We start from the raw sequence: 22089 nt of genomic DNA, 5'->3' as shown, positions 1-22089 counted from the left end.
TTTTCCAGCGCGCCGCTTTTCCACACAATCCTGACCGCTATCCGCGCCTGCTTTTCTAGCACGCCGCTTTTCCAGCAGGCTTACCGGGCAGCCCGGGGCTGTGTGCTGGGGTTGGTCTCCTCCTGGGCGGGGTCTCTCTTTAATGGCGCCCGGAGCTCACCGCCGCGGCGGATCCTGCAGGGTTCTCCACAGCTCCTGTTCACGGGGTGTGGTGGCTGCAATAGTTCCTTTCCACTCCCAGTCCCGCTTGCTGCGTCGTTTGTTCTTGTGGGCCGTTTTGGTTTGTTGTTTTCCTCCTCTCTGCGGGTCGGAGAGTGCTGCCTCTGTGGGCGGGGGAGGGGAGCAGGGTTCTGCGCTTCCCTCCCTTCTGGTCCTCTTTTATGGCCACTTTCTTCTTCGGGCAGTTTGCTGGCGTCACCCGTTTATCTTCCGTGTCCCGGTTCTCACTGGGACCTGCCGCTTTTCCTCCCTATTCACTTTTTTTAATGGGAGATCTTACTCGCAGCGTCTCCTCGCCGCCATGTTGCTCCGCCCCTTAGTGTATCCAGACCAGTAAAAGTTTTAAAAAGAAAGACGAATTAGATTTCCTTCTTTTCTCCTATGAACACGTATATCTTCTGGGATTTCAATCCGAGGCGCTGCCAACGCCGTCCTCGCGGCCGGCTTGCCGGCGCCTGGCCCTCAGGAAGCTGCCGAGGAGCTGTAGTTTTTTTTTTTATATGGTAATACATGGAGTTAGAAAAAACTAGTATAAAAAACTTTTCTGATAATTTACATGTCAAAAATAATTTGGAATCAAACTAGCAATAAAAAGTGATGATGGTGTGAATAATTTGACAGTAAATTCTAAGTGCACAAATGAATATATATTTGCAAGAATCTACTTTTTTCCTACATTTTATACCTTTTTAAATAGCTCAGATAAGAAATTTCAAATATCTAGCAACACTAGTTTGAGAATTCATTTTGTGAGATGTTGGGAATAAATGGGAAAATGGTATAATTTTTAAATGTTTATTTATTCTGCTATCGAAAAATGTTTTCAAATCACCAAAGACCAATACTCCTCTTTGCTTCTGATGCTATGCTTTTTCCTTCCTACCCAAAGTAATGATGTAATGTATATTTTTATAAGTAATCAGTTTGAGACAGCTGTGATTCTCAAAAGCTTTTTTAAAATACAAGCTGAAAGCTGCAAACAGCCCATACACAGAGATTTTAAAGACTGAAGAGGCAGGGCTTTACTCTGACCAAATGACTAATCAGCTGGATTCGGATGACTGTGCTCAAGAGCCCTGCACATACCGGAGGGGCCCCCATCCATCCTCCTAACACTCAAGTGCAGCTGCAAATAACAGTCCTGGCACAGAGAGGAGACCCTGCTGATTCCATTTTATTCAACAGATTTCTCTTCCCTACTTTCTTCATTGGCTTCATCTTTTTTTTTGCAAGAATGTTGGCTGTTGGTATCAGTAAAATAATTTTCTTCCTCATGCTGTTTCTTCTATTTTTTCTTCTTCATTAAAGTTTTATCTTCAGTGAAACTTTTCATCTCTTGATTGCTGAAATACACAAATATTATCCACCTTGACCTTTCTTTGACACAGACTCACTACATATTTCTAGTGTTTTAAGGGTGTTTTGATATGACTTTCCTGTTGCCCTTCTTTTAAGGTTTTCTCTTTTAAGTCCCCAAGTGATTAGATTGGGCTGACCCAGATAATTAGGGGTAATCTCCACAATTCAAAATCTTTGGTCTTAATCACTTCTGTTGCCATGTAATATATTCAGATTTCTGATGATTAGGAAGCAGATATTATGGAGGTATTATTCTGCCTACAGTAAGTTTTTTTTCCCCACTGTGCCTTATCATTTCATTTTTAAAATGGTGCTCTTTAAAGTACAAAAGTCTTTAATTTTGATGAAGTTTCACGGATTGATTTATTTTTCTTTTATGGGTTGTGTTAGGAAGATTTTTCCCAGTGCAAGGTTTCACAGATTTTTGTCAGTGTTTTCTTCTGGAGATTTTTATAGTTTTAGCTCTTCAATTTAGATTTATGATCCATCTTGATTCAATTTTTATATATGATGCCAGCTAAGGATCTAAGTTTATTTATTTGGCATGTGGATATTCCAGTTATTCAGCATCATTTGTTGAAAAAACTCTCCTTTATAAAAAAATTCATTTATTTATTTGTATATATATTATTTTACATCATTGTTCATGTTAGTACAATGTAGGCTTTCTCCTCTCAGGTGTAGTCCCCATAAAATTTCCACCACCAATTCATCTATGCACCATCACCATAGTCCCTTGTGCTCTTCCCTCCTCTGAAAAACTCTCCTTTCTCTTGTTGAATTGTTTTGGCAGCTGTATTGAAAGTTGCCATTATGCATAGTGAAATAAGTCAGACAAAGAATGGCAAATATTGTATGAATACAATCATATACGGTATATAGAGAAAACAAACAGATAAACCAAGTAAAACAAAAATAAGCTTTCATTTGTAAGACCCATTAGTAGTCAACAGAAGCGGGGGTGGGGTGGGGGTAAGGGTCAGTAATTGGGTAAAAGACATCAATTATATGGTGGAAGATAAGATTGAACTTTTTATTTTTATTGCAATAACCTTGGTTTACAACACTGTATGTGATCTAGGGGTTATGAGTTCACATCTCTTTAGGTGGAGGTTACCACTCCACACTCACCACTAACACATTTGTAACCCACCACTATAATTCTTTGGGTCTCCTCTCTTCTTTGCTCCCCTTTCCTACTCTCTCTTTATGGTAGCCACAGTTCTGCAGTCAGATTTCTAAGGTTTGTTTTGGTTTGGTTTTGTCTGTTCATTTACTTTGTTTCTTTATATTCCACATATGAGTGAAATAATTTGGTATTTGTCTTTCTTCTGACTTACTTTGCTTAGCATAATCCCCTCCAGTTCCATCTATGTTGTCACACATGGTAAAATTTTCTTTAATTTTTTAATATAAATGTTATTTAATACATCATATGATATAAAATTGTTCTGGCTTTGGAATGAAAGAAACATAACTTTTATGCCTAAATTAAGTAATTTGAAACTTTTTTTAATAGTAAAGCTTTTTTTTTAAAGATTTATTTGTTTATGCATACAAGAGTTGGGGTACAGGCCAGAGGTGTATTGGATGAGAGGATTCACCAGAGACAGAGTGGGGAACATAATAGGCAGATTGACCAAAGTACACTGCTGAGGGGATCAGCGGGCAAGCCAGGAGAGGTCTGCTGCGCCATGTGGGTTGCTCCCTGGCCGCTGGGGATTGAATTTGTGCTGCAGAGGCTTCAGACAGATTCATAGGTTGTGTCTTAATTCCTTGCGCCATCAGGGAGGCCCTGAAACTGTTTTGAATCTATTAAATTCTATCTTATGGGATTAGTTGCAAAGATGTCAGTGATTTTGGTATTAGTGTTTCAATACCTTAATGAATAGCATTTAATTTTTATACTTTGGATTTGAACAGGTTATTATTGTTGACATTATTATTACTATTGTTATATACTTATTTTCTCATTGTGTAAGTAACATCTCCCAAAAATCCAATCTTCTTTCTTCTTTCTTTCAGACCAGCCCTTTGAATCCCGCAGAATCTACAATAAACAGATTCAGAACTTGCCCCATATGGATTCCATTTTCAGTGAGGCCCTTTCAAAGATGAGAAAGCAGCACCCTGGGTGCCTTTCTCAGGTGACTTGTATCCATTCAGTCCAGGCTGCAGTGCAGTATCCCTATGAGGAGGGCATCAAGAAGGAGGAGGAGCTGTTTATATACCTTCAGAGATCTGGGCAGGCCAGGGCCCTGCAATACGCCTTCTTGGCTGAGCGACATGCAAATAAATGGTCAACTCCCTCTGGAGCATCCTGGAAAACAGCGTCGGCACGACCCATCTCCTCAGTTGGAGTTCTCGGTAAGGACGTGGGATAGTTAACATAGTTCTCCAAATCTGCCCATGTAAAGTGCTACCATTTTCTCAGGTACACCAGGTGCCAGACTTTGTGCCAAACATACAACGTTTTTTAGCTAACTTAATTTACCCCTGCTCATGAATGATCTTCAGTTTATATGAGAGGCCTAGAGAAGGTTAGAGACACCAGGCTTCTCAACATTGAGCTGAATACAAGTGTTGTAGATACTGGTTCTGTCTGACTCCAGGCTCTGGGCATTTTTCACTCATCCCCGTCTCTTCCTGTATGAATCTTCAAGTTCTGGATTTCCCAACAATAATTATTATTTGTACCATGTTTCAAGGTGTGACATGGTCTGTAGCCTGCTATTTGAAATGAATGGTCTGTCTTTCTGGTCCTTGGATGCATTCACTTCTCCAGGCTCAAAACTAGTATTTTCAAATCCCTGTGAAGCTGCAACAGAGAGTGTCCTACTTCGCCCCTTCTGGAATTTTTCCCAAACAAAATGTCTTCTTTCTTTACAAGTTAGCTCTCTGGCTGGCTTCTTTGGACTACTTTCCTATGCTTCACTTACTCTTAGTATCGACCCAAGATTTATTTTCGGAATATTTTATTTTATTATTATTTTTTTTAATAAATTTTATTGTTATATTCCCCATACAATTGCAGCCCCCCCATTCTGACCCCAATCCCTCCCCTCCCACCCCCGCCCCCCTAAAAGTGTCTCTGGTTCATAGTTTTTTGTTGATTTTGATTTTCACTTTCTTATAGTTATTCATTTTCCTGGTCCCTTATTTAAGTTTTCTAGATTCCTGCTATGAGTGAGACCATCCGGTATTTTTCTTTTTCTTTTTGGCTTATTTTGCTGAGCATGATCCCTTCCAGCGCCATCCATGTTGCTGCAAATTGCATGTGTTTATCTTTTTTGAATGCTGAGTAATATTCCATGGTATATATGTACCACATCTTCTTGATCCAGTCATCTATTTTTGGCATTTGGGTTGTTTCCAAAGCTTAGCTATTGTAAACAGTGCTGCTATAAACATAGGGGTGCAGGTGTTCTTTGGAATTGATGTTTCTGTGTCCTTTGGGTAAATACCTAGGAGTGGAATTGCTGGATCATATGGAAGCTCTATGTTTAGTAGGTCCAGAAATCTCCATACAGTTTTCCACAGTGGTTGGACCAGTTTGCACTCCCACCAAAAGTGCAGAAGAGTTCCTTTTTCTCCACACCCTCGCCAACATTTGTTGTTGCTAGTTTTTTTAATATGTGCCATTGTCACTGGTGTAAGATGGTATCTCATGGTAGTTTTGATTTGCATTTCCCTGATGACAAGTGATGTTGAACATTTTTTCATATGCCTGTTGGCCATTTGCATTTCCTCTTCAGAGAAGTTTCTTTTTAGCTCTTCTGCCCATTTTTTGACTGGATTATTTTCTTTGTTGTTGTTGAGTCTCATCAGCTCTTTGCAGATTTTTGTGATCAGTCCTTTATCATTAGTGTTGGGTGCAAAAATGTTCTCCCAGTTGGTGGGGTTTCTCTTTGTTTTTGTTATTGTCTCTTTTGCTGTGCAAAAGCTCTTTAATTTGATGTAGTCCCAGCTGTTTATCTTTGCCTTCACTATCACTGCTTTGGGTGATGTGTCTGTAAAGATGTCTTTGATGTGCAAATCACGTAGTGTTTCGCCTATATTTCCTTCTATATATTTTATGGTTTCAGGTCTTATGTCTAGTTCTTTAATCCATTTTGAGTTGATTTTTGTGTATGGTGTGAGGTGGTGGTCAAGCTTCATTCTTTTGCATGTAGCGACCCAGTTTTCCCAGCACCATTTATTGAACAAACTTTCTTTGCTCCAATGCATATTCTTTGCTCCTTTGTCAAAGATTAGTTGACCATAAATCTGTGGGTTTATTTCTGGATTTTCTATTCGATTCCATTGGTCTGTATGTCTGTTCTTGTTCCAATACCATGCAGTTTTGATGATTATGGCTTTGTAGTATAGCTTGAAGTCTGGGAGTCTGATGCCTCCATTCCCTTCTTTTTTTTTCAGGAGAGCTTTGGCTATTCGGGTTTTTGGTGATTCCATATGAATTTCATCAATAATTGTTCTATTTCTTTGAAGAATGACATTGAAATTTTGATTGGAATAGCATTGAATCTGTATATTGCTTTTGGTAGGATGGCCATTTTAATAATGTTTATTCTTCCAATCCATGAGCAGGGGATGTCTCTCCATTTCTTTGTGTCTTCTTCTATTTCTTTTAACAGTGTTTTATAGTTTTCTTTGTATAGGTCCTTTACCTCTTTTGTTAGATTTATTCCCAAATATTTGATTTTTTTTGTTTCAATAACAAAAGGGATGGTCTTTTTGATTTCTTCTTCTTCAGATTTATTGTTTGTGTATAGGAAGGCTACTGACTTTTGCGTGTTGATTTTGTATCCTGCCACTTTACTGAACTGATTGATGAGTTGAATTAGCTTTTCTGTGGAGTTTTTGGGGTTCTCTATGTATAATATCATATCGTCTGCAAATAGTGATGGTTTGACTTCTTCTTTTCCTATTTGGATTCCTTGGATGTCTTTCTCTTGTCTTATTGCCCTGGCTAGGACTTCCAGTATTATATTGAAAAGCAATGGTGAGAGTGGACATCCTTGTCTTGTTCCAGATCTTAATGGAATTGCTTTCAGCTTTTCACCATTGAGAATGATACTGGCTGTTGGCTTGTCATAGATGGCCTTTATGATGTTGAGGTATGTTCCTTGTATCCCCAGAATTTCAAGGGCTTTTATCATGAATGGGTGTTGCACTTTGTCGAAAGCTTTCTCAGCATCTATTGATATTATCATATGGTTTTTATATTTCTTTTTGTTGATGTGTTGGATAACGTTGATTGATTTTCGGATGTTAAACCATCCTTGTGCCCCTGGAATGAATCCAACTTGGTCGTGGTGAATTATCTTATGGATACATTGTTGGATTCTGATAGCTAAAATTTTATTGAGGATTTTTGCATCAGTGTTCATTAGGGAGATTGGCCTGTAGTTTTCCTTTTTTGTGTTGTCCTTGTTCGGTTTTGGTATTAGTGTAATGTTGGCTTCATAGAACGTGTTTGGTATTGTCCCTTCCTTCTCAATTTTTTGGAAGAGTTTGTGAAGGATAGGCACTAATTCGTCTCTGAATGTTTGGTAGAATTCATTTGTAAATCCATCAGGTCCTGGGCTTTTGTTTTTGGGGAGGTTTTTGATTACCATTTCAATTTCGCTAATTGTAATTGGTCTGTTTAGGTGTTCTATTTCTTCTTTATCTAGCTTTGGGTGATTGTAGAGTTGTAGGAATTTGTCCATCTCCTCTAGATTGTTAAACTTGTTTCCATATAACTGTTCATAGTAGTTACTGATTATTCTTTTGATTTCTGCTGTGTCCGTTGTGATTTCTCCTCTTTCATTGATGATCCTGTTTATTTGTGCTTTCTCCCTTTTTCCCTTTGTGAGCCTGGCTAGGGGTTTGTCTATTTTATTGATTTTTTCAAAAAACCAGCTCTTGGTTTCATTGATCTTTTGGATTGTTTTTTTAGTTTCAATTTCATTTATTTCTGCTTTGGTTTTTATTATTTCTTTTCTTCTACTGGTTTTGGGGTTTTTTTGTTGTTCTTTTTCTAGATCTTTGAGCTTCGAGATGAGGTTGTTTCTTTGCGTTCTTTCTTGTTTCTTGATGTGAGCTTCTATTGCTATATATTTTCCTCTTATTACTGCTTTTGCTGCATCCCATACATTTAGGATATTAGTGTCCTCCTTGTTGTTCAATTCAAAAAATTTTTTAATTTCTTCTTTGATCTCCTCATTAGTCCAATGGTCTTCCAGTAGTGTGGTTTTTAATCTCCATGAGGTAGGAAAGTTCCTTGCCTTCTTTTTATGGTTTATTTCTAGTTTGATGCCTTCATGGTCAGAAAAGATGGTTGATATGATTTCAATCTTGGTGTATCTGTTGATGTTTGTCTTGTGCCCCAGTATGTGATCGATACTGGAGAATGATCCGTGTGCGCTTGAGAAAAATGTGTACTCCGTTTTTTTGGGGTTTAGTGTTCTATAGATGTCTGTTAAGCCTAATTGCTCTAGGTCCTTATTTAAAGCTTTGGTTTCTTTACTTATTTTTTGTCTTGTTGATCTATCCATTGTTGATAGTGGTGTGTTGAAGTCTCCCACTACGTATGTGTTTTCTCCGATGTCTGTTTTCAGAGAGGACAACAGTTGTCTGATATATTTTGGTGCTCCTTCGTTTGGTGAGTATATGTTAACGAGTGTTATTTCTTCTTGAAGTATTGTCCCCTTGATCATAATGTAGTGACCATTGGGGTCTCTTTTTATCTTTTTGAGTTTGAAATCTGTTTTATCTGATATAAGTATAGCTGTTCCTGCTTTCTTTTTTGGTCCATTTGCTTGTAGGATTGTTTTCCATCCTTTAACTTTGAGCCTATTTTTATCTTTTGTAGCTAAATGTGTTTCCTGGAGACAGCAAAAGGTTGGGTTTTGTTTCTTAATCCAGGCTGCCACTCTGTGTCTTTTTATTGAAGAGTTTAGTCCATTTACATTTAGAGTTAATATTGATATGTTAACATCTGTATTTGCCATTGTGTTTGTCTTTCCTTTGATTTTATTTATTTATTCTTTTAATAACTTTTTTTTTTTTTTGGCCTTCTTTCATTGTTATTCGTCCCTCTGAGGTTCTGGCTTTAGGACTCCTTGTAGTATTTTTTGGAGTGGGGGTTTAGTTGCAATGAAATTCCGGAGTTTCTGTTTGTCTGGGAAGGTCCATATTCTTTCTTCAAAGAGGAAGGAGAGCTTTGCGGGATAGAGAATTCTTGGTTGGCATCTGATTTCTTGGAGTCTGTTGACTATGTCCCTCCACTCTCTCCTTGCCCGTAGTGTTTCTTCGGAGAAGTCTGATGTCAGCCTGATTGGCTTTCCTTTGAATGTTATCTGTTTCTTCCCTCTTGCCAGCTTCATTATTTTTTCCTTGTCCTGGATTCTTGGGAGCTTTACTATTATGTGTCTTGCTGTATTTTTCCTTTCGTCGTGGAAGTTTGGTGTTCTTCTTGCTTCTTGTATATCAATTTTCAGCTCCTTCTTCACATTTGGGAAGTTCTCTTCAATTATCTCTTTGAATATTTTCTCTGTTCCTACATCTCTCTCCTCTCCTTCTGGTATTCCTATAACTCTTATATTTCCTTTCCTCATGGAGTCAGATAGTTCCCGAAGTCTTTCTTCGTTCTTTTTCCTTCGTACTTCTCTTTCCTTTTCTGTTTTGGTTCTTTTTATTTCTGTGTCTTCAAGATTACTTATTCGTTCTTCCATTTCATCTATTCTGCTTTCATTGCTTTTCCCAGAATTCTTTAGTTCTTCCATTAATTCTTTGATCTCCTGCATTTCTTTTACTTCCCTCTTTAGGGACTCAATTTCATTCTTCTGACCATTGTTTTCCCTCTCTAGGGACTCAATTGCATTCTTCTGATCGTTGATTATTTTTCCCTTATCATTGTTTTCCTTTATGACTTCTGTCAGTTTTTTAATCACGGCAATTTTAAATTCTCTTTCTGGAAGGCTCAGAAATTCTTCCAAGTTATTGTCTTTGCAATCTGGGGGCTGGCTTTCTTTTTGTGGTGTGCTTTTTCTCTGGAGAGTTGCTAGGTTGCGTGTGGTTCTTCTCCTCCCTACTGTCTGTTTTCTAATTTGCCGTATGCGTTGGGACACTGTGTTGTTGGGACTGGCCGGCATCTTGGGTGGGCTTTTCTGTTCCCCTCTGGTTCCTCCAGGAGTCATCTGTCAGTTTCAAGCAGCCTTTAATGGAGAAAGGTCCCTGTTCTAAAATGCCGATGTGGGGACACACTCCCCTGTTCGCCTGGTCTGCCCCGGCGGTGGGTTCCTGCTCCCCTCTGGGCTTGGACTGCAGGCCAGAGGGGGTCTGGCGTGGGCGAACTTCCCCCGCTCACCTCTGGCTCCTGAGGAAGCCTTCTGCAGGTAGTCTTTACTGAAGAAATGTCCCTGTTCTAAAATGGTGATGTGGGACACACTCCCTGCGCGTCTGGTCTCAGGCACACTCTTCTGCGCGCCTGGTCTGCCCCGGCTGTGGGTGCTCGCTCTCCCTGTGGGCTCAGACTACTTGTTCGGAAGGAGCCAGGTGTGGGCTAACTCCCCAGCTGGCCACTAGCTCCTTCAGTAGCCTGTGCTGGGGTCAAGTCGCTAGGTGGCGCCAGAGATCTCTCCTAGAGCCCTTGGGGAGCTGATTTTCCACCCCGTGGGACAGGGAGCAGAGCGGGGATGGTAGGGTACACCTCAATGTCTTTGGGGTGCTGTGTCTGCCTTGTGCCCCACTGTCGTGGGGAACCCACGCCCCTAATTTCGTGCCCCGGGTCTCAGTTCCAAAGCCCTCAGTTCCAGGACGCGGGCTGTAGCCCAGATCAGTGGCGCGGGAATGGCGCCTTTTGAATCCCGCTCCCCTGCCTGGGCGCCTTGTTCCTGCTCACTCAGGGAGGGCCTCCGCCGTCTCCCCGCAAGCCTAGGTCGCAGGCGCGGGGACCTGGGCAGCTGCGATCTGGTCTGGATCCGCGCCACTTTCCGCGCAAGCTTACCGGGCGGCCGGGGCTGTGTGCTGGTGCTGTTCTCCTCCTGGGGGGCGGGGCTCTCTTTAATGGCGCCTGGAGCTCACCTCCGCGGCGGATCCTGCAGGGTTCGCCTCAGCTCCCGTTCACGGGGTGTGGTGGCTGCAATAGTTCCTTTCCACTCACAGTCCCGCTTGCTGTGTCCGTTTTTCTTGTGGGCCGTTTTGGTTTGTTGTTTCCCTCCTCTCTGCCGGTCGGAGAGTGCTGCCTCTGTGGGCCTATTTTCGGAATATTTTAAATCCCCTGAAAGAATACTTGTATCATCTCATGTACAATCTTTTTTTTTTTTTTTTTTTAAGATTTATTTATTTATACAGGGACTGGTGTACAGGCCAGATGCGCGGGAGGGTGAGAGGATTCACCAGAGACAGAGTGGGGAACAGAACAGGTAGACTGATGAAATACACTGCTGAGGGGAGCAGCAGGCAAGACAGGAGAGGCCTGTCACACCAAGTGGGACCCTAGCCGGCCAGGATCGAACCAGCACTACAGAGGTTGTGGACAGCTTCACAGCGCTGCGCTCAACCGCCTGCGCCACCGGGGGAGGCTCTCATGTACAATCTTAAGGGAGGTTAGCTCTATAGTTGACAAAAGAGTCGGCTTACTTAACCCTCACTCAGCTGTCTAGCACCAACCACAGGTTCCAACAGGTTTCAAGGGGAAAGAGCCGCTGTGAATCTTGTTTGTTGTCTCAGTCAAGATTGGATATAAAATAATATGTATTTAATACAAGCACATTCTGCTTTTTCTAGCACTGACTCTGTTCACTTGCGGTTTTTTAAGGAAGTGAATACATTGTGTGACAAAGTGCTCCAAGGGTTCCTTTTTGTACTTTTTCAGCAGCACCAATACTTGTTTCTAATTGTTGTGCTCTTGATCTGATTCTTCTTCCCTCTATTCATTCAAGCCAAGAATAATTATGCAAAATAATAGCAAAAGTTTTGCAGTATTGTGTTTATCAACTATTATTTGAAAATTTCCCTCAGGAGCTTGTTTAAAGGGTTTCCAAGCTTCTCTCTGGCATCAAATGTTTAAAATTTTGAAACTTTTTTTCAGTATACCCCACTTTGTTTTGAAAAAATAGTAGCAAAAACATTTAAAATATATAGAAGACAAAGTGGATACAAATCAAATGAGAAAGGCTGGTCACTTCCCCTTCCTTCATGTTTGTCCTCATACTGCATCTTGTGCATTTCATCCTTGTGGTAGAGCCTCATGTGGCTCCTGCAGTCTCCTTTGTTTCCCAAATAGCTTCCTCCTCTGTCTTTGGTCTGAAACTTGGTTTACCCTGGCCACCTGTTTCTTTTGCAGCTTTCTTAAGAGAACGTTACTGCTTCTCTCACACGCCAGGAACCTCAGTGTCCATTCCCAATTCCTCTCGCAGGACATGATTCCTTCCAGGCCACTCTCCTCTTTGGTCCCTTTGTCAATCTATCCCTCCTCGTTACTGTCATAGCACCCCCTGATTTACTGAGAAGTTTGGCACCTGACCTTGCTCCCATCCTGATTGTCTTCATTGTCTGTGTGGCCCATTCAATCACTTCTGTACCCTCAGGGTTCTTTTGCCTCCATAAATGCAGTGACAGTCACCTCACTTCAGTTCCCCATGACTCATACTTAAGACTTCACCTCTGAAATTTGAAATTTCAACACAGCCTCACATCTTTTCATGTCCCTTAGTTAGTCCAATGGTATCCACTACTTCATCTGCTCCCCTTGTCTTTACTTTCAATTTAAGTTTCCATTGTCATCACTTTGGCCATTTCCTGCCAATGTCCTCAGACACCATGATTCGCCCTTCTCTGGGGCCCCTGGAAAAACCCCAACCCTGATGATCCAGGTGTGCACTTCCCTGGCCCATGACCAGGCTTCTCAGGGCAAATAGAGGCCATTACAAGTTCGTGTTCTCACCTTGTTACAGGGCAACCCCCACTCTAAAATGGGTTGTCTGACTGTGGGTCCTCACCCATGTTTAAAGGGAACTTGTGCTGCAGGCACACACTAAAGTTTAACAAAGTTTTATTTACAAGGGAAAAGGAAATGAGGAAATGTACAATTCAGGGAGAAAAGAGGGAGATAAATTCTTAAATGCATCCTACCTGTTCCACCAGCCTGGAATCCCAAATGACCCGCAGAGACCAAACCTGCCTGGCCAAGAGCAGGAGCCAAATCTCCGAGACCCCACTGACATGGCTGGTTTTTATTTACAAACAGAGAAAATGGTTGCTTAATGCCGCCCTTAGGTCCTCGCAACTTCCCTTTGGGGGTCATGGGATTTGTAGTTCCCAGTGTCTTGATGTAGTGGGGATAGCATCCACAAAGCCTGTATGGAATTCGCTCAGGACATCCTTACCCCCTAACAACCTCACCTGGCTTTCAAGGGTCACGAGGAGGGGAGATGAATGCAGAGCCAGGAGATAAACATTGCTTTTTCTTTGCTTAGCTCAGTGGAAGAGGTTCTTGACCAAATTTAATTCCTTAGCAGGTAAAGGCAGTACTTTTGTTAGGGGAGCAGCACTCCTTGCCCCATCTAAAGTCAACAAAAAATTACCTATAAAAATACAGTAACTAACAGTTAACAGGTTGGCCCATTAGCCCTCTATCAGTTTTGAATGTCTTGAGGCCACAGGCTGTGAAAAGAGAACTTAGGAGCTAACTACGGTTGGGAAGAAATACATGTTGTTTTAATGTATGTTTTAATTTCAGTGATTAAATGAGAAGTGTCAGCTTATAGACTCATAAAGATTGAAAATTGTGAATTGACCTTTTCTAAAAAGCATTAATTAGGTCTACTGTTGTGATTTAGGTTGTGAGTTGATCTGTAGCCACAGAGGTCCCTCTGCAGAGGGGCTCTGAAAGGTGAGCACAGAAGCGCTATGCTCCACCTTTTTTTTTTTTTTTTTTTTTTAGAGGCATGTTTTTATTTATTTATTATATTTGTTTGTTTGTTTTGTTTATACATGCACTGGGTACAGTCAGAAGCGCGGGAGGGTGAGAGAATTCACCAGAGCCAGAGTGGGGAGCAGAGCAGGCAGAAGGACTGAAGTACACTGCTGAGGGGAGCAGCGGGTGGCAGGAGAGGTCTGCGCACCATGTGGGATTCTCCTCCGGTGGCTGGGGAGCAGCCGGGGATCGAACCGGCGCCGCAGAGGCCGCGGGCAGCTTCGCAACCCAGCGCTCAACCGCTGCGCCACCGGGGAGGCCCTATGCTCCACCTTTGCAGGTGACTTTCCTACCCTGCTCTGGCTTTGGTTCTGAGATATCACATGCATTACTTTATACTCGACAAAGCACTTTCACATGACTTCTCTTCAATCCTTATTGTCCCCATGAGATCTTGATCTCTACAATGTTAAAACTTTTGTATGGAGTCTGGGACCGAAAGCTAGGTCAGCGTTTTGAACTCCACACTCTCCCTCCAACTGTTTACTCAAACTGAAGTTTAGGCTACAAGTTGCTATAACCTTGAGCCTTCTTGTTAGTGAGTAAAATGCAGATGTTTAGAATTTGGAATATCAGAGTTTTTTAATAATATAATATTTACTTATTATATTATATAGGACTTATTAAATAATTTAACAAATTAAATAAGTATGTTCCAGAGAAACTCAGTGATTTCTGATGATTGATAACATTCTACAATATATTGAAAAACAAAGCTAGTCAATATGAAGAATAGAATAGTATACAGAAGTGACTTTCTGTATCATCCAAAGTCAGTAAGGTAACAGATAACCCAACAGTTTCAGTGAGTTAACACAATCATTTTCTGTGTGCTCCACTGGGGTTTTCTAGAACCAGGTTCTTTCCCAGTAGTGGTTGAGCCATTCTTTTGGACAAGGGTCAGAAAACTGTTTCTGGGAAGTGCTGTATAGTAAATATTTTAGGCTTTGTGGGCCAGAGGGTCTTTATTGCAACTACTCATCTCTGCCATTGACGTACAAAAACAACCACAGGCAATATAGAAGCAAATAAGTGAGGTGGTATTTCAATAAAACTTTATTAATGAACACTAAAGTTTGAATTTGTTAAAATTTCATGTGTCACAAAATATTCTTTTGCTTTTCAACTATTTAAAATGTAAAAACTTTCTTACCTCACAGGCAGCACAGATGCAAGCATTGACCAGAATTAGCCACACCCCCACCCAGGATGGGGTGTGGGGAATATGCTGTTCTATGTGAACATCCAGATAAAATTGTATAGGAGGGAACAGCAACATCTTTGCTATAAAATAATTTTTCACTTTTCCCATTCTTCTTGCCTGCGTTTAAAACATCACTCTTTTTTCTTTTCCTTCCCTCAATCTGAATGGTTCAACTTCCCCAATTTATCTACCTATTTTGGTGTGATCTTTTTTCAAATATTTCTTCAACTGCTATTTTTTTTAAGATTTATTTATTTATGCATACAAGAGCTGGGGTGTAGGCCAGAGGTGTTGGGGGGGTGAGAGGATTCACCAGAGACAGAGTGGGGAGCAGAACAGGTGGACTGACTGAAATACACTGCTGAGGGGAGCAGTGGGTGAGACAGGAGAGGTCTGCTGTGCCATGTGGGTCACCTTGCTGTCTGGGCATCAAACTCATAATGCAGTGACTGCAGATAGCTTCATAGTGCTGAGATTTAACCCCTTGTGCCACCAGAGAGGCCCTCAAATATTGTTATCTTGAAGATTTTCTTGGACTATTCAATCAACCAAATATAATCCCCTTCCCTAAATCACCAAAGAAATCTGAATCATCACATCATTTGCTTTATCCTATAGAATGGATATTTATGAATTTTCCTTTTCCCACAGGATTATAATAAACTCCCTGGGAGTTGGTACTACTCATATTTTTTAAAAAGTTTTTTTTATTTATATAATAACTGGGGTACAAGCCAGAGGTGCGGGAGGGTGAGAGAATTCACCAGAGACAGAGCAGGGAGCAGAACAAGCAGACAGACTGAAAGCACGGCTGAGGGGAGCAGTGGGTGTGACAGGAGAGGTCTGCCGCGCCATGTGGGCATCTCCCTGGCCCGCTGGGAATCGAACTCGTGCTACAGAGGCTGCAGACAGCTTCACAGCGCCGTGCTCAACCCACTGCACCACCAGGGAGGCCCATACTCATATTTTTTTGTAACAGTTTTGAAATGCAACATATATGCTGTAAACTTCACCCTCCTAAAGAGTATAATTTAATATAAAATGGTACAACTGCGAAGGAAAGCAGTATGGCAGTTCTTCAAAAAATTAAAAATAGAATTATCATATGTTCTAGAAATTTCACTTCTGGGTCTATCTCCAGGAGAAATGAAAACATGCCCACAAAAATTTGAAAGCAGGAACTTGAATAGATATTCGTACACTCATGTTCATAGCAGCATCATTCAAAATAGTCTAAAGGTAAAAAAAAAAAAACTCATATCTCTTGACAGATGAATGGACAAACAAAAGACGGTGTACACACACACAAACGCACACACATACAATGAGTTATTACACAGCCTTTAAAAAGTAAGAGATTCTGACACACACGACAACATGCATGAACATTGAGGATATTATGAGTGAAAGCAATTATAGGATTCCATTGACAAGGGGCCTAAAGTAGTCAACATCATAGAGATAAAAAGTTGAATTGTAGTTGTCAGGAGACAGGGAGTGAGAAGAGGGGGTAGCTATTGTTTAAAGAGTATAGAGTTTCATTTTTGTAAAATGAAAAGAGTCCTGGAGACAGATGGTGGTGCTGGTTGCACAACAGTGTAAATGTTCACTAAATGCCACTAAACCTACATACTTAAAATAGTTAGGATGGCAGATTTTAGGATATGTATATTTTATCACAATTGAAAATTTTTTGAAAATACAAACTAACCACCTCACCAAAGCAAAAAAAAAGAGTATACTTCAATGCTTTTTAGATATTTACAAAGCATGTAACCATTGTAACAATCAATTTTAGATCATTTCTATCTCCCTAAAAATAAACCCTATCTCCATCAGCAGTCAGGCCTCATTGCCCTTCTCCCCAACCCCTGCAACCCCACTAATCTACTATCTGTCTCTGGATTCAATTAATCTGGACATTTCATGTCTATGGAGTGAGACAAGATGTGGCCTTTTGTGTCCATCACCTTTAACTTAGCATATCGTTTTCAAGGTTCATCCACCCTTGAAGTGTGAATCAGTAATTCATTTCTTTGTATGTGCAAGTAATACTCTACTGTATGGATACATCACACCTTGTTTATCCATTCATCAGTTGATAGTTTGGCTAGTCTGTATAATGCTGCTATGAACATTTATATATACATTTTGTGTGGACATATTTCAATTCTCTAGGGATGTATATGCACCTCTCTACCTACCTACTAAGGAATGGATTTGCTTGAGGAACGTCTAAACTTGTTTTTCACAGCAATTGCAATCTGCTAGCTATCAGGGTTCTATTTCTCCATATCCTCACCCAAACTTACTATTGTCTGCCTTTTAAATTATAACTGTCTTAGTGGATGTGAAATGGTAGCTCAGTGTGGTTCTGATTATCATTTCCTCAATGACTAATGACATTAAGTATCTTTTCACTTGCTTATTGTCCATTAATATATCTTCTCTGAGGAAATGTTTATGGGCCCCTTTGCCTGACTTTAAATTTAGTTTTCTTTTTATGTTGACTTGTTATATATTCTGTTTTAAGTCCCCCATCAGATATATGAGTTCTCCCACTCTGTGAGTTCTCTTCACTTTCTTTTTTTTTTTTAAAGATTTATTTATTTATGCATACACGAACTGGGGTACAGGCCAGAGATGCAGGGTGGGGGTGGTGGTGAGAATATCAACCAGAGACAGAGTGGGGAACAGAACAGGCAGACTGACTAAAATACACTGCTGAGGGGAGCAGCAGGCGAGACAGGAGAATTCTGCTGCACCATGTGGGTTTCTCCCTGGCCGGGGATTGAACTCGTGCTGCAGAGGCTTTGGATTGCTTCATAGTGCGGTGCTTAACCCCTTGCACCACCAGGAGGGCCTCTCTTCACTTTCTTTAGTGTACTTTGAAGCACAATTTTTTTTTTAATTTTGATGATGTCTGGTTTATCTATTTTTTTCTTTGGTTGCTTGCACTTTGGTGTCATATCTAAAAACCTACTGCTCAATGCAAGGTCATGAAAATTTTATAGATTTAGTTCTAATATGATCAATTTTGTATTAATTTTTTTATGGTAGGGGACCAGCACCTTTTGCATGTGACTGTCTAGTTGTCCCAGAACCATTTGTTGAAAAGACTATTCTTCCCTTATTGAATTATCTTAGTGCCCTTTTAAAAACATCAGCTGACCATATGTGTACCACTTTATTTCCAGACTCTTAATTTTGTTCCATTGATCTATTTGCTTAACCTTTGTCACTGCCATACTTAACCTTTGTCATTGCCACCTTAACTATATTAAGTCTTCTCATCCATGAAAGGAATGACTTTACATTTACTTCGGTCTTCTTTATTTCTTTCAATACTGTGTTCTGGCTTTTGGTGTATAAGTCTTGTAATTTTTTGTTAATTTTTGATGAAGTATTTTATTCATTTTTGGTTCTTTTGTAAGTAGAACTACTTTATTAATTTCAGATTCATATTCAGAATTTCATATTCAGTGCTTGTATATAGAAATAAAACAGACTTGTATATATCGATTTTATGTCCTATAACTTTGATGAACTTGTTTTATATACTAATTATGTGTGTGAATCCTAATCATTGTTGTATCCTCTAAATATTTAACATAGTGCTTAGCCTTAACTAGTATTCAATTCATTTGTACTCCTTGAATTGATCTCTTTGTATGCCACATTGCTGCAGAAACCTTCCATCCACTGAGAAATTTTTCAGTTTCCAAGACTATGAAGTCATTGTTTTTCTCCTTTATTCTTATCTGCAGGCTTGGGGACAATGGGACGAGGCATTGTCATTTCTCTTGCAAAGGCCAACATCCCTGTGGTTGCTGTAGAATTAGACAAGAAGCAGTTAGAAACTGCAAATAAGATAATAAACGCCACTTTGGAAAAGGAAGCATCCAAAATGCAGCGGAATGGTCGTCCTTGGTCAGGACCAAAACCCAAGTTAACTACATCTATGAAGGAGCTTAATAATGTAGATTTAGTCATAGAAGCAGTCTTTGAGGACATGAATCTGAAAAAGCAGGTTTTTGCTGAACTGTCAGCTGTGTGCAAACCAGAAGCTTTTTTGTGCACCAATACTTCAGCCCTGGACATTGATGAGATTGCTTCTTCCACTGACCGTCCCCACCTGGTTATTGGTACTCACTTCTTCTCGCCAGCTCATGTCATGAAGTTGTTAGAGATTATCCCCAGCCGACACTCTTCCCCCACGACCATTGCCACTGTTATGAACTTATCAAAAAAGATTCAAAAATTTGGAGTAGTTGTAGGCAACTGTTTTGGATTTGTTGGGAATCGAATGTTGTTTCCTTATTACAATCAGACATATTTCTTGCTAGAAGAAGGCAGTACGCCAGAGGCGGTAGATCGAGTGCTAGAGGACTTTGGTTTCAAAATGGGACCTTTTAGAGTGTCTGATCTTGCTGGGTTGGATATAGGTTGGAAATCTCGAAAAGGGCAGGGTCTCACTGGACCTACCTGCCCTCCAGGAACTCCTCCCCGGAAGCGAGGTAACAGGAGATATTGTCCAATTCCTGATCTGCTCTGTGAATCAGGACGATTTGGCCAGAAGACAGGTAAGGGCTGGTACCAATATGACAAGCCATTGGGTAGGATTCACAAACCTGATCCCTGGCTTTCCAAATTTTTGTCACAGTACAGAGAAACTCATCACATCAAGCCACGCATCATTAGCCAGGATGAGATCCTTGAGCGCTGCTTGTATGCACTTATCAATGAAGCATTCCGTATCTTGGGAGAAGGAATAGCTGCTAGCCCAGAGCACATTGATGTTATCTATTTACATGGGTATGGATGGCCAAGGCACAAGGGTGGACCCATGTTCTATGCTTCCACAGTTGGGTTACCCACAGTGCTAGAGAAGTTGCGGAAATATTACAGGCAGAATCCTGATGTTCCCCAGCTGGAGCCATGTGACTATCTTAAAAAACTGGCTTCCCAGGGAAACCCTCCCCTGAAAGAATGGCAAAGTTTGGCAGGACCCCTCAGCAGTAAATTGTGATTTCACCTTCCAGGTTATGCCTCACATACTGACGTCAGGTAATATTCAGATAATTTCATTGAAATTGAATCCAAAGATCTAGAGTAAGATTACTCTGAAATACAAAAAATATAAATAATTTGTCAGCTAATTGGGTCTTCTGTGTGATGATTCTAATGGGTTAAATCTTTAGGAATGAATCTGTCCCTATCAGATAAATTATTTCAATTCCAAAGATTGAGCCTTTGCTAATACCATATAGATAAGGAGAGAGCCTCAAGAATAAACTGAGGCTCCAAAGTGCTTTGATCATTAGAAAAATATGTCATCAATTAATAACTAATAAATACAACTAACTCATAAATTTACTTTGACCCCTTTCAACTTTACATACACAGCATTGATAGGAAAACTTATGGATCCTTCATTCAAAAAACATTCATTGTATACTCCCTTTGCATTTCGCATAGCACTTAGCACATTTTGAGTCTTGAGGGGGATTAAGCCAGCATGGAAACCTGTGATGAAGTTCAGATCACAATCTAGAGGTAGAGCAGAGATGGTTGGTAGGGTCGGTGAGTAGTAAGGGTCTCTGCGAATGAACATGGAAAGCTTCCCAAGGAAAGGCAGAGGTTGTAGCCAGAAGGAGAAGCAGGGTATCAAAGGCAAAAGTGTTAAGGTTATGAGCAAGACACAGTTGGGAATTGGTAAAGGAACTAAGTACAGCAGACCAGAATGGGGAACACAGGTAAGTTGGCAAGTCCTGCTCAATCTATCATTCTATCCAAGGCTGTCACCTATGCACACTTGTGCTTGTTGCTTAGAAGGGCTCAGTAAAGTCGAAATTTTCCTTAAGAGCAGGGGATGGCCACAACCTGGTCTTTATTTACCCTTCTATTCATGGAGATTTCTATAAACTAAGTTGCTGATTTAGTGTAAGAAGGAAACTTTGAGAACATCAACCACCTCTGATTCTGTGATAGAGTAATGATGCCAATTTCCCTGGCACAATAAACCTTTGTGATGTTAGATGTGAAAATGGTTGAGTCTTGAAAAACATAAACTTATTGCAAAACAAATTTTGTATAATTTTGTTATAAGAATATTTTCCTTTTAACCTTTTGCTTTATATTGTTAAAAGTCAAGAGACTGATCAACACAAAAATTTGTACATAAATATTTATAGCAAAATTATTCATAACAGTCAAAAATTAGAAACATCTCTACTGGGCATAAACAGATGAATGGATAAACAGAAGTATGGAATAGCCACACAATAGAATATTATTTGGCCATAAAAAGGAAATGAGGTGCTGATACATGCTACCTCATGATAAACCTTGAAAATATTTTGCTAAGTGAAAGAAGCAATCACAAAGACCATATGATATGGGCATTTATATGAACTGTCCAAAATAGGCCAATCTATATATAGAGAAGGTAGATTGGAGGTTGCCTAAGGCTGGAATGATGGGGGTGGGGGCACATGGAATGGGAATGACTGCTAATGGGTACAGAGTTTTTGGGAGGTTAATTACAACATTGTGAAATGCTTATGCTTTGTGAATCTATTAAAAACCATTGAGTTGTATACTTTAAAAAGGTGGATTATATGGTGTGTAAATTGTATCTCAATAAAATTGTTAATAAATAAGTAAATAAATAAATGTACTCCAGACGTTGTCCTTTAGTGTGATGTAAATGAACTGTTTTCACATTTTCATCTCTGAACCCAAACACAAGTATTGAGAGTTCTGCTAGAGAAATCTTGGATGAATACAGTGTAAGTTTCTCTTTGTAAAAATACGAACAAAAACCCCAAACTTATGGCTTGGATTGTAGTTCAATTTAGAATAAGTTTTGAGATGCATAATACTGGGCTTGATATAAATTGGACCTTGAAATTAAGTAAAACAATAGAAAAGACTTATGAAAGCAGTAACTTGATCTCCAAAATGACTTATTTTCAATGTAACCCCCACCCCACCCACATACAAGTAACATTTTCTTCTTTAGACCTTGAGTGGATTTTGAGTTCTCAAAACCCATTTTCACCTTACACTGACTCTAGATTGGGGTTTTGAAACTAGAATGTTTGTGAATATATTTTAGGAGTCAACGATCTCTTCAATTTTATATTAATATTTGTGTGTATGTATCTGAGTACATTTCTTACCAAAGTTGCCATAACGCCATCATATTCTCAAAAGCATCTATGACCCTATAAGGGATAAAATTAATTATCCAAATGGGAAGAAGAATTATGAGTTCATTTATTCTTATGCACTTCAAAAGAAGCAAAACTAATTCTAAATTGTTAGTAATTTGTGTGTA

The 22089-nt window shown here is 40.1% G+C and overlaps 1 protein-coding gene across 1 annotated transcript in view; it reads left to right on the top strand.

Annotated features, from left to right (window-relative positions):
- The window catches only part of EHHADH (enoyl-CoA hydratase and 3-hydroxyacyl CoA dehydrogenase), a 62648-nt gene extending 41222 nt beyond the window's left edge, over positions 1–21426 (top strand). Inside the window, exons 6-7 of the mRNA XM_037525231.2 lie at positions 3604–3945; positions 18515–21426. Of these exons, the coding sequence (XP_037381128.1) occupies positions 3604–3945; positions 18515–19776 (1604 nt within the window). The 3' untranslated portion in view covers positions 19777–21426. The remainder of the gene's footprint in view (positions 1–3603; positions 3946–18514) is intronic.
- Positions 21427–22089: the final 663 nt, after the last annotated feature.

Source organism: Talpa occidentalis, unplaced genomic scaffold (genome assembly GCF_014898055.3).
Source record: "Talpa occidentalis isolate TD23 unplaced genomic scaffold, MPIMG_talOcc4v2.1 talOcc4.4, whole genome shotgun sequence".
NCBI lineage: Eukaryota > Metazoa > Chordata > Mammalia > Eulipotyphla > Talpidae > Talpa > Talpa occidentalis.
Note: the sequence above shows the minus strand (reverse complement) of the source record. Positions and strands in the feature narration are given on the sequence as shown.